This window comes from Schistocerca nitens, chromosome 8, assembly GCF_023898315.1.
Source record: "Schistocerca nitens isolate TAMUIC-IGC-003100 chromosome 8, iqSchNite1.1, whole genome shotgun sequence".
Classification (NCBI taxonomy): domain Eukaryota; kingdom Metazoa; phylum Arthropoda; class Insecta; order Orthoptera; family Acrididae; genus Schistocerca; species Schistocerca nitens.
The window spans coordinates 61,749,141-61,762,562 of NC_064621.1; the positions used below are offsets into that span (position 1 = coordinate 61,749,141).

Sequence of the window (13,422 nt, forward strand, 5' to 3'; positions counted from 1 at the left end):
AGTTACTTTATTTTTCAGCTATCATGTATTAAATTGATAGTTTGGTAATATCCACACCAGGTGGTACCTTCTTCTGTGGAATTGAAGTTATTACATTCTTCTTTAAGTTTGAGGGTATTTTTCCTGTCTCATATATCTTACATATGTGGTGGAGTAATTTTGTCATGGCTGGCTCTCCCTATGGCTCTGTATTTCTGAGGGATCTTGTCAAGTCCAGGCAGCATGTTTTGGATTAGGTGTTCCAGTGCCCTTTCAAATTCTTCTTGCAATATTGTATTTACCAGCCCATCTTCACCTACTTCCTCATGTTTTTCTATAATATTACTTACAAGTTCATTTCACTTGTATAGCCCTCCCGTATATTTCTTCCACCTTTCAGCTTTCCCTTCTTTGCTTATTACTGGCTTGGCATCTGAACTCTTGTTATCTGTACTCTTTCCTCAAAGGGTCTCATTATAGACAGCATCTATTTTTCCCATAGTTAAGCATGCTTCCACAGTTTTTCAGTTGTCTTAAGCCTTCCCTGCTCTGCTATTTTGCTCAGTCAATCATTGCCTAATGCTCCCTTTGAATCTCTCAACAACCTCTGGTTCTTTCAGTCCACCTTATTTTCCTACATTTCTGCATTTTCTTTGGTTTTGAACTGCAGTGTATAACCAATAAATTGTGGTCAGAGTTCATGTCTGCCCCTGAAAAAGATTTGCTGTTTAAAATCTAGTTCAAAGGTATTTGTCTTACCATTATATAATCTATCTAAAACTGTCATGTATGCCCAGATCTCTTCCACAGATACAACCACCTTTCATGATTTTTGAACTAATTATTAGTAATGACTAAATTGTGCTCTGTGCAACATTCTACCAGGTGGCATCCAGTTCCATTCCTTTCCCACAGTTCATCATCTATTACTATTTATTTTTCTACTCTTCTTTTTCCTATCGAACTTTAGTGCCTCCATCACTCTTAAATTTTAATCTCTTTCAACTATATGAATAAGTTCTTTCATCTCATCATCATTCTTTTAATCTTCTGTAGTGGGTTGTATGTCATATCTTGGCCATGCTAATGCTTACAGTATGCTGTTCATAGTAGCTTAACCACATTCCTGTTTTATTATTCACTATCATACCTACACCTGCAGTACCTTTATTTGTATTTGTAGCCCTGTACTTACCTGACCAGAAGTCCTGTTTTCCCTGCCACTTCACTAATTCCTGTTACATCTAACTGAAACCTATCAGTTACTCTTTTAAAGTATCTACTCTGTATACTTGATTAAGGGATCTAGCATTCCATGATTTGATCCACAAACTACAAGTTTTGTTTTTCCTGATCATGACATCCTCCAGACCACTTCCCTCAGCCTTTGTAATATATTACTCAAGAGGATGCAATTGCCATCAAGCCATACAATAGAGCTGCATACCCTCAGGAAAAATAATGGCCATAATTTCCCCTTGTTTTCAGTCGTTCTCAGTACTGCCATGGCAAGGCCTTGTTGGCAAGTGTTTCAAGCACAGATCAGTCATCCAAACTTTTTCTTCTGCAACTCTTGAAGAGCCTGCTGCCCTTCTTGAGGAACCATGTGTGTGTCTGAGCTCTGCACAGACATCCGTCAAATATGGTTGCACCTACCATCGTATGGGGTATCAAGTGAAATTTGTGACTGGATTAAGGAATTTTGGTAGGGAGGTCACACCATGTTATCTTGAATGGAGAGTCATCATCAGGTGTAGAAATAACTTTGGGTGTGCCCCTGGGAAGTGTATTGGACCCTAGCTCTAGCTGCTCATGTTGTAAATTAATGACATTGCAGACTATATTAATAATAACCTCAGACTTTTTGCAGATAATGCTGTTATCTGTAATGAAGTACTATCTGAGAGAAGCTGCATAAATATTCAATCAGATCATGATAAGATTGCAAAGTGGTGCAGAGACTGGCAACTTGCTCTAAATTTTCAGAAATGTAAAACTGCTCACTTCACAAAACGAAAAAATGTAGTATCCTATGACTATAATATCAATGAGTCACTGTTGGAATAAACCAACTTATACAAATACCAGGGTGTAACACCTTGTTGGGGTATCAAATGGAATGATCACATAGGTTCAGTTGTGAGTACAGCATGTGGTATACTTTGGTTTATTGGTACAATACTGAAGAAGTGCAATCAGTCCACTAAAGAAATGGCTTTCAAATCACTTGTGTGACCCATCTTAGGTATTGCTCAAGTGTATGGGAGCCGTACTAGATAGGAATGACAGGGGATATTGAAAATGTACAGAGAAGGGCTGCACCAACGGTCGCAGGTTTGTTTAATCCGTGGGAGTGTGTCACAAAGATACTGGAGAAACTGAACTGGCAGACTCTTGAAGACAGACATAAACTATTCCAAGAAAGTCTGTTACAAAGCTTCAAGAACTGGCTTTAAATGATTACTCTAGGAATATGCGACAGTTGCCTATGTATTGTTCACATAGAGATCCTGAGGCTAAGACTAGAATAATTACTGCACACACAGTCATTCAAACAATCAATCTTCCTGTGCTCCATACGTGAATGGAACAGGAAGAAACCCTAATAACTGGTCCAGTGGGACATACCCTCTGCCATGCAGCTCACAGTGGTTTGCAGACCCCAGATGTAGATGTAGATATGGCTACCTGCATCATAGAGCTGCCCAAGTTAACTCCATTGCAGCAAGGTCAGTGGTTCAAGGGGGGCATCTCCTTTATTATGGAGCTCTGTTTATTGTTCATTACAAAAGTATGCATCGTAGAGCTGCCCATGTTAACTCCATTGCAGCAAGGTCAGTGGTTCAAGGGGGGCATCTCCTTTATTATGGAGCTCTGTTTATTGTTCATTACAAAAGTATGCATCGTAGAGCTGCCCAAGTTAACTCCATTGCAGCAAGGTCAGTGGTTCAAGGGGGCATCTCCTTTATTATGGAGCTCTGTTTATTGTTCATTACAAAAGTATGCATCGTAGAGCTGCCCAAGTTAACTCCATTGCAGCAAGGTCAGTGGTTCAAGGGGGGCATCTCCTTTATTATGGAGCTCTGTTTATTGTTCATTACAAAAGTATGCATCGTAGAGCTGCCCATGTTAACTCCATTGCAGCAAGGTCAGTGGTTCAAGGGGGGCATCTCCTTTATTATGGAGCTCTGTTTATTGTTCATTACAAAAGTATGCATCGTAGAGCTGCCCAAGTTAACTCCATTGCAGCAAGGTCAGTGGTTCAAGGGAGGCATCTCCTTTATTATGGAGCTCTGTTTATTGTTCATTACAAAAGTATGCATAGTAGAGCTGCCCTCCATTGCAGCAAGGTCAGTGGTTCAAGGGGGGCATCTCCTTTATTATGGAGCTCTGTTTATTGTTCATTACAAAAGTATGCATCGTAGAGCTGCCCATGTTAACTCCATTGCAGCAAGGTCAGTGGTTCAAGGGGGGCATCTCCTTTATTATGGAGCTCTGTTTATTGTTCATTACAAAAGTATGCATCGTAGAGCTGCCCATGTTAACTCCATTGCAGCAAGGTCAGTGGTTCAAGGGGGGCATCTCCTTTATTATGGAGCTCTGTTTATTGTTCATTACAAAAGTATGCATCGTAGAGCTGCCCAAGTTAACTCCATTGCAGCAAGGTCAGTGGTTCAAGGGAGGCATCTCCTTTATTATGGAGCTCTGTTTATTGTTCATTACAAAAGTATGCATAGTAGAGCTGCCCTCCATTGCAGCAAGGTCAGTGGTTCAAGGGGGGCATCTCCTTTATTATGGAGCTCTGTTTATTGTTCATTACAAAAGTATGCATCGTAGAGCTGCCCATGTTAACTCCATTGCAGCAAGGTCAGTGGTTCAAGGGGGGCATCTCCTTTATTATGGAGCTCTGTTTATTGTTCATTACAAAAGTATGCATCGTAGAGCTGCCCAAGTTAACTCCATTGCAGCAAGGTCAGTGGTTCAAGGGAGGCATCTCCTTTATTATGGAGCTCTGTTTATTGTTCATTACAAAAGTATGCATAGTAGAGCTGCCCTCCATTGCAGCAAGGTCAGTGGTTCAAGGGGGGCATCTCCTTTATTATGGAGCTCTGTTTATTGTTCATTACAAAAGTATGCATCGTAGAGCTGCCCATGTTAACTCCATTGCAGCAAGGTCAGTGGTTCAAGGGGGGCATCTCCTTTATTATGGAGCTCTGTTTATTGTTCATTACAAAAGTATGCATCGTAGAGCTGCCCATGTTAACTCCATTGCAGCAAGGTCAGTGGTTCAAGGGGGGCATCTCCTTTATTATGGAGCTCTGTTTATTGTTCATTACAAAAGTATGCATCGTAGAGCTGCCCAAGTTAACTCCATTGCAGCAAGGTCAGTGGTTCAAGGGGGGCATCTCCTTTATTATGGAGCTCTGTTTATTGTTCATTACAAAAGTATGCATCGTAGAGCTGCCCAAGTTAACTCCATTGCAGCAAGGTCAGTGGTTCAAGGGGGGCATCTCCTTTATTATGGAGCTCTGTTTATTGTTCATTACAAAAGTATGCATTGTAGTGCTGCCCAAGTTAACTCCATTGCAGCAAGGTCAGTGGTTCAAGGGGGGCATCTCCTTTATTATGGAGCTCTGTTTATTGTTCATTACAAAAGTACCGTGTGAGTATGAAAGTATGTTTATGCCCACAGAAACCCCCATGTAAACATTATTAATTTGTCATCTAACATTCTTGACTGTTATTGTGATATACTGGGCTCTGTTGCTTTGAAAATTGTTGGGAGTCTTTGATGTTGGCTTAGTGTAAGGCAGTAAAGAATATTATTTCAAAATAGTGCTGGTAGTGCCCGTTCTTGCTCCCCTTGGCAGACATGTAGTGGACAGACAAAGTTTCTATTAATTGCTTGGTATTTATAAAAGCATACTTTGACTCCTTTTGTTCATGTAGCCCCTATGCACTGACTCATTCAACATGCATGAATGTTCTCCTTTTTATGGACTCTATCAAACAGACAGATGAATGAATTAATGTTAATAATTCAGTTACTAAAATGATTTTTTACAGCTCAGTGAACACCTGCTGAACAGAGAAGAATGGAGAGTGCCAAGTGTGGTTCTTCAATAAATGTTAGCACAGGTGTTAAAGATGGCAAGAATCCCACAAAACTGTGAGTACTGATTATTAATCAACTCTGGTTGTAATTAGGTGCTACAGTTATTAATTTTTGTTTGTAGGTAATATCTAGTGTAGAACAAGTAACTTTGTGATAAAAACAATATGCTGGGTATGTACGTAATGACTAAGATAATATGACAATGAATTAATTGTTTAGTTTTTTCTTTATTTTTATTTTTTAACAGCAGCAGCACCCCAAACAAAAAATTTAGTGTAGCATTTCATACAAAAATAACAATAGATCAAATATATGTAATATCATCATATTCTCATTCAACAGCAGTCTGCTTTTGATGACATGTTCACATAGACTTGTCAGGAACAGCTACACAACAAAAGGTGCATAGGTCTACATAATGCTTTTGTAAAGAATTTATTAGAGAACACAGACATTAAATATGACAGACGTTTTCCATAATTTTATTCCTTCCTCTCATAAGCCACATTTAAATTTCTGTGTCAGAGTATTTCTTAGGTTATACAATTTACACTGATTTGATCTTTAATGTAACATTACAATATGGATTGATATGATAAAATGGTAAATTTCATGTTAGTAATCAAAATTTCTAGATTACAATAGTTAATACCACGTTTCATCTTTGGCAAACCATTTAAATATGTGGGAAAATAGGATGCTGTGTATTCAGCGCTATGAAATTAAATCTTAGGAACACTACCAGACAAATTCATATATATTACAACAGTTTAAGGCAAAAAAGACAGTTTGTTAGCAATTGTTGAAGCAGGAATTTTGCGGAACAGGATGTGCAAATGAAGAAACAGGCATCGTATCCCCAGATTTTGGAATCTTTAAGAAGCTCTCCTTTTATGGTTTTTGTGTGTGTGTGTGTGTGTGTGTGTGTGTGTGTGAGAGAGAGAGAGGAGAGGAGAGAGAGAGAGAGAGAGAGAGAGAGAGAGAGAGAGGGGGGGGGGGGATTAATTAATTGATGCATTAAATATGTACATCTGTTATGCTCCACAGCATGCATAACAGCTTGGATCATTGCAACAAAACAACAGCAAGTGTTCTCTTTATTGCACAGAACCACTCTTTATCAGTCTGTTAAAGGGCTATGACACTATGGATTGTCCTCCTTGAGCTGTATCTAGAAATGAAATAAATACCACCAAGAAGTTTTACCATCACTTCTAGAACAGTATTTGCTGTGCACTCAACTTTTTAACACAAATGTATTTTTATTTATTTATTTTTAGTGCCCTTGTCATTGTACAAACGATATTGGGCTTGTCATACATAGAAAGGAGAAATACGGAATGTATAAAATGAAATTGCATACAACTTGTACTAGTAATTTACAATTTCTTTGTGTATGAGTAGTGTTTAATAATTTGCTTTCCAGTAATAACTACAATAGAATAAATAGTAACAAAAATAGTGAAGTAGTATAGTATAAATTGAAAATACAATGATAGAAACTTCTTACAGGATTTGTCATGCAACTGTATTTCATATATTGGAGATTAGTTTACAAAATAATTTCCTTGATCTTCAATATATTCGTTTATTGACTAGAAAAATCTTCAAGGTATACATTTACTGAGAAGCAACATTCATCAATTAAAATTTTTCTAAGTTCTCATTTAAAATTTATATTGTCCTTTAAGTCTTTAATGTATTTTGGCACTGTATTGTAGAGCTTAATACCCTCATAGCTTACATGCTTCTGAGTTCGTGCTCTTTATATTTGTTCTATGTGGAGATCTTTTCTGTTCTTTGTGCTATAGTTGTGACAGTAAGCATTTTTGTCGAGACTGTTGAGATTTGCTTTGGTAAAGAATACACTTTTAAATATATAGTGTAATGGCAGAGTAAGTATTCCTAATTTCCTGAAAAGAGGTCCCCAGTGAGCTTGTGTAGGACTGTGGGTAATTATTCGGACAGCCCATTTTTGTAAGATAAAAATTTCTGTTAAATTAAGTTTTGAGGTGGCGCAGAATGCTATTCCATGTGAGGCAATGAAATGAAAATACCTAAAGTATGCCATTCTGATGACTTCTAAAGCACAAACATTTGTGATAACTCTTGGGTGCAAAACAGGCTGAGATAAGTCTGTGTGTAAGGAATCTTAAATGGTGTTTCCAATTCATAGCTTCACCTATACACATTCCTAATAGTTTTGTAAACTGCACTTTCTGTCGTAGTCTGTCATACAATTCTAGATTAATGTCTTCATCCTGAATAATTTTACCAGACTGTAAGTAATTTGTTTTCTTTGTATTTAGTGTTTATTTCTTGCATGTAGTCTATGGCTGCAGTTTCTGTGCTGCATTTTGCATGAAAACTGTGTTGATTACAATTACAAAGTTCATTCATCAGTTTCTCTGATATTTTGGAGAAAGCAGAAAGAAGTGACATGAGACAGCAGTTTTCTGTTTTACATCTGTCTCCAATTTTAAATTCGTTATTCTTGTGACTGCTTGGGTTAATGGAGTGTTTCCTTCAATTATTGTTCTTGCCTTCAGACTTCTGAGTACTTGTCCCAGCAGACATGGACTGGACTGCATTTGTTATTCCATTGGTTCTTCAAGCTGTTGGAGTACACAATTTGTCTTGGACCTGTCCTGTAGGCACAACTTGCAAAGTTGGGCTATGTGCCATGGATGGTGCCTTCATTTCTGTACACATATTAAGAGTGATTTGTTGGGCCTTCTGCTGCCATTCTTAGAGTAAAAGGATCATTGTCTTCCTTCTCACTAAATTTGAAGATGATTTTTTTTTATTTGTTTACAAACATATTGTTTTCCGATGTCATTCAAATGCATACTGTGTATGGTACAATGGATTCTTCTTAAGCAATCAAGTATTAAACATGATATATTTGGGATGGCTTTGATAATTTTTTCCGGTTTTCTGTTTGTGACATACACACAAACTTAGAGCTAGATCTTTTCAGAATGGTATACATGATAATACACCATTTACATTTTTAAAATAATTTAGTGCTCTTTTAGCAGATCTGATACATCTGTGGCATTGTTTTTGTTGGTAATATGTGTGTGTCATTGTTGTACAGCTTACGCACTCTATCAGTATCACATAAAACTGACCATCATCTGGACAAATGTGAACATTTGGTGAATGTATCTTCAGATAATGTACATGGACATGCATTTTCCAACATTATGGAAGTGAGAAGTTCCCGTAGTTTATTTTTATGGCTTCTGTTTAAGTCAAAGATTAACTTGTGGTTTTAAATTTAGTATGACTGCATTATGAACATTGTTTTGAAAATTGGATTCAAAACACTTTGTTTCTTTCAGAAACTGATCATACTTTACTCATTTCATTATGAGTATATTTTATATTGTTGGCTGCATTTTGAAGCTAATTATAATGTTTTAGGTCTCAATTTGAAATAGAAGGTGTTGTTATTACTTTTACAGGAGAAATCAGGTATAATATTTATTTAGACAGGAGGAGGATAAATTTACAGCAAAATTTGTTACCATCATTCTTTATATAAGCATGATATAACATATCAGTTATTAGATTTTGACAGAAACTGTGTTTTGATTTATTTCTAAACAGCATTAGGTTATTGCCTAATGGCAGTTTTAAGTACCAGTAATGACAAAGAATGGTGTATTTCATGAAAGATCAGCATTTATCTTTAAAAAAGAGTGAACAAACTTTTCTTAATGATTTTGAAATTTGTAAGAAATATGTCTGCTGTTGAAATGGTAATCTTAATTATTGTTCTGTTTCTATTCCTTGTTTTTAGAAACTTCCTTCCAAGACTTAGAACAACTGATCCAAATCAGCTAGAATCAGTTGCATATTATCAGTTGGTGAGTAAGTACAGAACACTGTTTAACAATCTCTATTCTAAGTTTGCTGGAACTGTACCATATTTTATTTACTAACATCTTTACAGAATTAAAAAATTGGCAGAATTGAAACTAAACTCTTTATGGGACTCTTAATCTACCCTAGCACTCTAAAAATAATATTAATTGTAAAGATATGCCACAGATGACAAAAATTGTGGGACGAAAATAGTTCACATTTACTACTACTACACATTTTTAATGTGTGCTAACTTTTATCCACCAATGTATACTATATGCTTTTGATAAATAACTCATATGTATTGAGAGTTAAATATTGATGTAATTAATAGGATCAGTTCATTAATAGCTACACATGTGTCGTGATGTGTATCACTGGTTTACATCATTCCCACTGCCGGTAGACTAGTGTGTGTATGTGGGGGGGTGGGGGTGGGGGGCAGAGCTTGGAGAGGAACCTATATGCTGACTAATGGTTTTCTTCTTGTACTGTGAGAGATCAAACAAGATGGTGTTCATGAAATGTGAACACATTAGTGTTCAGATCTTCCATATGGGAATTGGTCAAATTAGCACTGTGCATGACAGTTAACCATATACTACATGTACCTTTGATTGTGCAAAAATTAAATCCATACAACCAAAGCATTATGTTGCTAAGCATGCACAATATAATGAGAGAAAACTGTTGCACAACATCAACATCCTGCGCATGTGTGTAAATTGCATGAAAGCACTTGTATTACAGTTGGTCATAATTGGTCATAATATGTGTAGATTGTTTATATGTAATAAGAAATGTTAAGATAGCTTTCTCGCACTTCTCATCTACACTATTACAATCAATGATGCAGTGCTACTGTTCGGTTGTGAACTGTGTGTCGATGTGCAAGAGATTGAATAAATGTAAATGTAAGATGGTGGCATTGCTGACTTTTTCAATTAAAGTTCGCATCTTTGAAGACAAAAATAAATAAATAAATAAATATTTCGAAACATGCAACATTTACTGTAACTTTGAAAGTAACTGAGCTATGCTGACAGAGTAGATCATATGATGTCACTGCTCTAGAATTAGTGCTTTCTGATTCACACGAACACCCTTATGTCTGTGGTGTATTGCTCAAACATTCAGAAACAATTTGTGAGTAATGAGGTGTGCATTGTTTAGATGAAAACACATGTAACCTGCAAGTACTATTGCCGAATGAAGAGGTGCATGACTGTGAAAAGTAGATATCTGAATTGTTTGCTGGTAGCAAATAATGTCAAAAGTACCAGGGCTTTCATTTCATCTCTTGTAGACATCCCTCATATGCACTGCCTGCCTGAACGGTCCCTTATTAACAAGCAGAATGCATTATCTCCTTGTGGCTTTTGACACACTCATATGCAGCCATCAGTGTGTACCATCATGTACTATAACCTTTTTCTGCACTGTAAGCATCCAGTGATGATGTTCCAGTGCCTTCACTAGTCTGTGTGCCCTGTGATGAGTAGTGAAATATACATGGGGGGTGGTGGTGGTGGGGGGGGGGGATGGGGAGGGCGGCAGGTGGCAGGTGGGAGAGAGACAGTGGCTTCTATATCTCATAGTAGGAAAGATGTGGTTTTGGATGGTATGGTTGCTTTTGGGGATTCCCAACCAGATCTGAACAGCTGAATGATTTGCTGATTGTGGCCTCTCCATTCAGTTTTGCTGTCCATGATAGTCAACTGTGACCTTTATTATCAATATTTTGCTTCCCATGGCAGTTGAGCCTGATGTCAGCAGTTTTCTCTGAACCAAGATACTCATGGTACTTCTTCAGCACTGTGGCATGCAAAACAACCTGTGCCTGCACAACCTCAGCGATGGCATATCCTGTGTGCCAGGCACCAGTGATCTAAGTATAATCAGACCTACTGTTGTGCTCATCCTGTGCTTGACTACCATGTCACTGGCCAGAGCAAGGTGTTATGACACCACAATCACATGTCTCAACAATCTTTTTCATTTTTCTTCATTAATGGAACATTTCTCTCCAACACAATGAAGTCAAAGACATGGCTAACCTATAGTCCTTTTAAAATTATTGACAGTTAACATCTGTCATTTGCTGCTGTGGTGTTGCCACATGAGATGCTGGCTACGGCTCAGTATAGGTAACACACAAATAAGGCAAGTCACTTCACAAGTGCTGTAGATGTGTAATGTAGAGCAATGTTGGAAGTGGATTCTGCAAGGTAGTTGGAAATATGACTTGCTCTGTTGACACCTGATTTTAAGTGACCAATGGCTGAATAGTGGCAGATAACACACTTTGTAGCCCTGAATTTAAACTCATGTTGTAGGTTCAAATGGCTCTGAGCACTATGGGACTCAACATCTTAGGTCATAAGTCCCCTAGAACTTAGAACTACTTAAACCTAACTAACCTAAGGACATCACACACCCATGCCCGAGGCAGGATTCGAACCTGCGACCGTAGCAGTCCCGCGGTTCCGGACTGCAGCGCCAGAACCGCTAGACCACCGCGGCCGGCGTCTCATGTTGTAGGCTAACAACCTCATGATGTATAATGTGTCTGAGAAAGCAGTGGTCAGCAACTTTCGGTAGAACTAAAATCGTGATCACTTTGTTCATGGCATTTAAGGCTAACCTCTACAAACAAACTTGAGACAGAAAAAGGTCAGTTTCAGCACTAAAAGCAAACTGTAATTTCTTGCTATCATTGGTTACCTGAAACTAACTTCTCACTGGCTGCACAACTTGCTGCGTTAACAACGGATGATCAGCCCTGGTTGGCACTTGTTTGCAGATTATAAACGACACAGGCAGATACCAGATGAAAAAAGAATGATAGGTAGAAAAATAAGAGCAAATAAAAAAGTCAATATGATGATGGAAATGACTTAGCAAAGAAGCTGTAAGACAGAGGACTGTAATGAATGTGGAACCACGACCCTGGACTGATCATTATCAGAACGCAATAGCAAAACACCACATCGAACAAAAAGTCTCTCCTTGTGAGCAAAAAATCGGTGAAAAAACGGGTCCCCGATCCGTGACTTTGACAAGGGCCATTGTGTAGCAACGAAACGCAGAACGGTAGCAAGTTCAGGGTCGGCAGCTGTGGCAGTAGCTACACAATGAAAATAAATCGGAAAGGATTCGACCACGTCATCGGTTGCCGAATCAATGAACATGCAAGCAAGTTCGGAGGAATCGAATGCTCTATCCTCAGCAACAGGCAAATGGGACAAAGCATCGGCGTTTCCGTGCTTAGCAGTGGACCGATACAAGACATTGTAGCGGTACTGCAAGAGGAAAATAGACCAGCGAATGAATTTCTGCACTGTACGTGGAGGTACAGACTTGTTCGGAAGAAAAAGCGATGTCAAAGGTTTGTGGTCTGTGATGATGGTAAAGTGACGACTATACAAGAAATCGTGAAACTTTGTAATACCAAATACGAGAGCCAATGCTTCTTTCTCGATCTGTGAATAATTTCTTTGCCCAGACGAGAGCAATTTGGACGCAAAGGCAATAGGGCGATCGTGCGATCCATCTTTGTGCGCAAGCACAGCGCCGATCCCGAAATCCGATGCATCCACCATCAACAAAAGGGGCTTCTGGGGATCGAATGGCATAAGGCAAGTATTGGAAAGCAACGCCGATTTCAACTGGCGAAAGGCGCGTTCGCATTCCGTCGTCCAGACGAACCGAACACCTTTACGGCGTAAGCGATGAAGCGGAGCTGAAATGGAAGAGGCATGCGGCACATATTTATGATAATAGTTGATTTTTCCCAGCACACTCTGTAGCTGCTTCAAATTCTGCGGTGAAGGCAAGTCTTGTATGGCACGGAGGTGCTCGGGACTGGGATGTATGCCTTGGGCATTGAGGACATGTCCCAGGTAGGGCAAGTCACGAGCAAAAAACACACATTTGTCCTTCCGCAAGCGAAGACCATTTTGTCGCAAGACTGAAATAATGTTCTGAGATTGGCTAAATGTTCTTCTTCTGTCTTTCCGGAGATCACAATATTGTCCAGATAGTTTGCTGCAGTAGGGACCGACGCACAAACAGTTTGGAGATATTGCTGAAACAATGCAGGGGCGGATGCACACCCGAATGGCAGTCATTTGAATCGATACAAACCAAGATGCATGTTAACCACCAAAACGCGCTGGGAGTCTTCGTCCACCGGTATTTGCAAGTACGCATCTGCTAGGTCCAACTTCGAAAAATATTTACCCGGGCACAGTTTGTCAAAAAAATCTTCCGGGCGGGGTAAAGGAAAAGTTGCAATCACTAGTTGTGGATTCACTGTTGCCTTGAAGTCCACACAAAGTCTCAATTTTCCCGAAGGTTTTGGCAAAATTACTAAGGGTGATGCCCAAAGAGAAGCCTGCACACGTTCAATTACACCTTGTGATTCCAAATCGTGTAATGTTTTTGCGACCTCA

At 38.8% G+C, this 13,422-nt stretch overlaps 1 protein-coding gene across 2 annotated transcripts in view; it reads left to right on the plus strand.

Annotated features, from left to right (window-relative positions):
* The window catches only part of LOC126198441 (multidrug resistance protein homolog 49-like), a 439,165-nt gene that overhangs the window by 97,501 nt on the left and 328,242 nt on the right, over nucleotides 1-13,422 (plus strand). For both annotated transcript variants that reach the window (XM_049934764.1, XM_049934763.1), the window contains exons 2-3: nucleotides 5,047-5,149; nucleotides 8,904-8,970. In XM_049934764.1, the coding sequence (XP_049790721.1) occupies nucleotides 5,076-5,149; nucleotides 8,904-8,970 (141 nt within the window). In that variant the 5' untranslated portion in view covers nucleotides 5,047-5,075. The remainder of the gene's footprint in view (nucleotides 1-5,046; nucleotides 5,150-8,903; nucleotides 8,971-13,422) is intronic.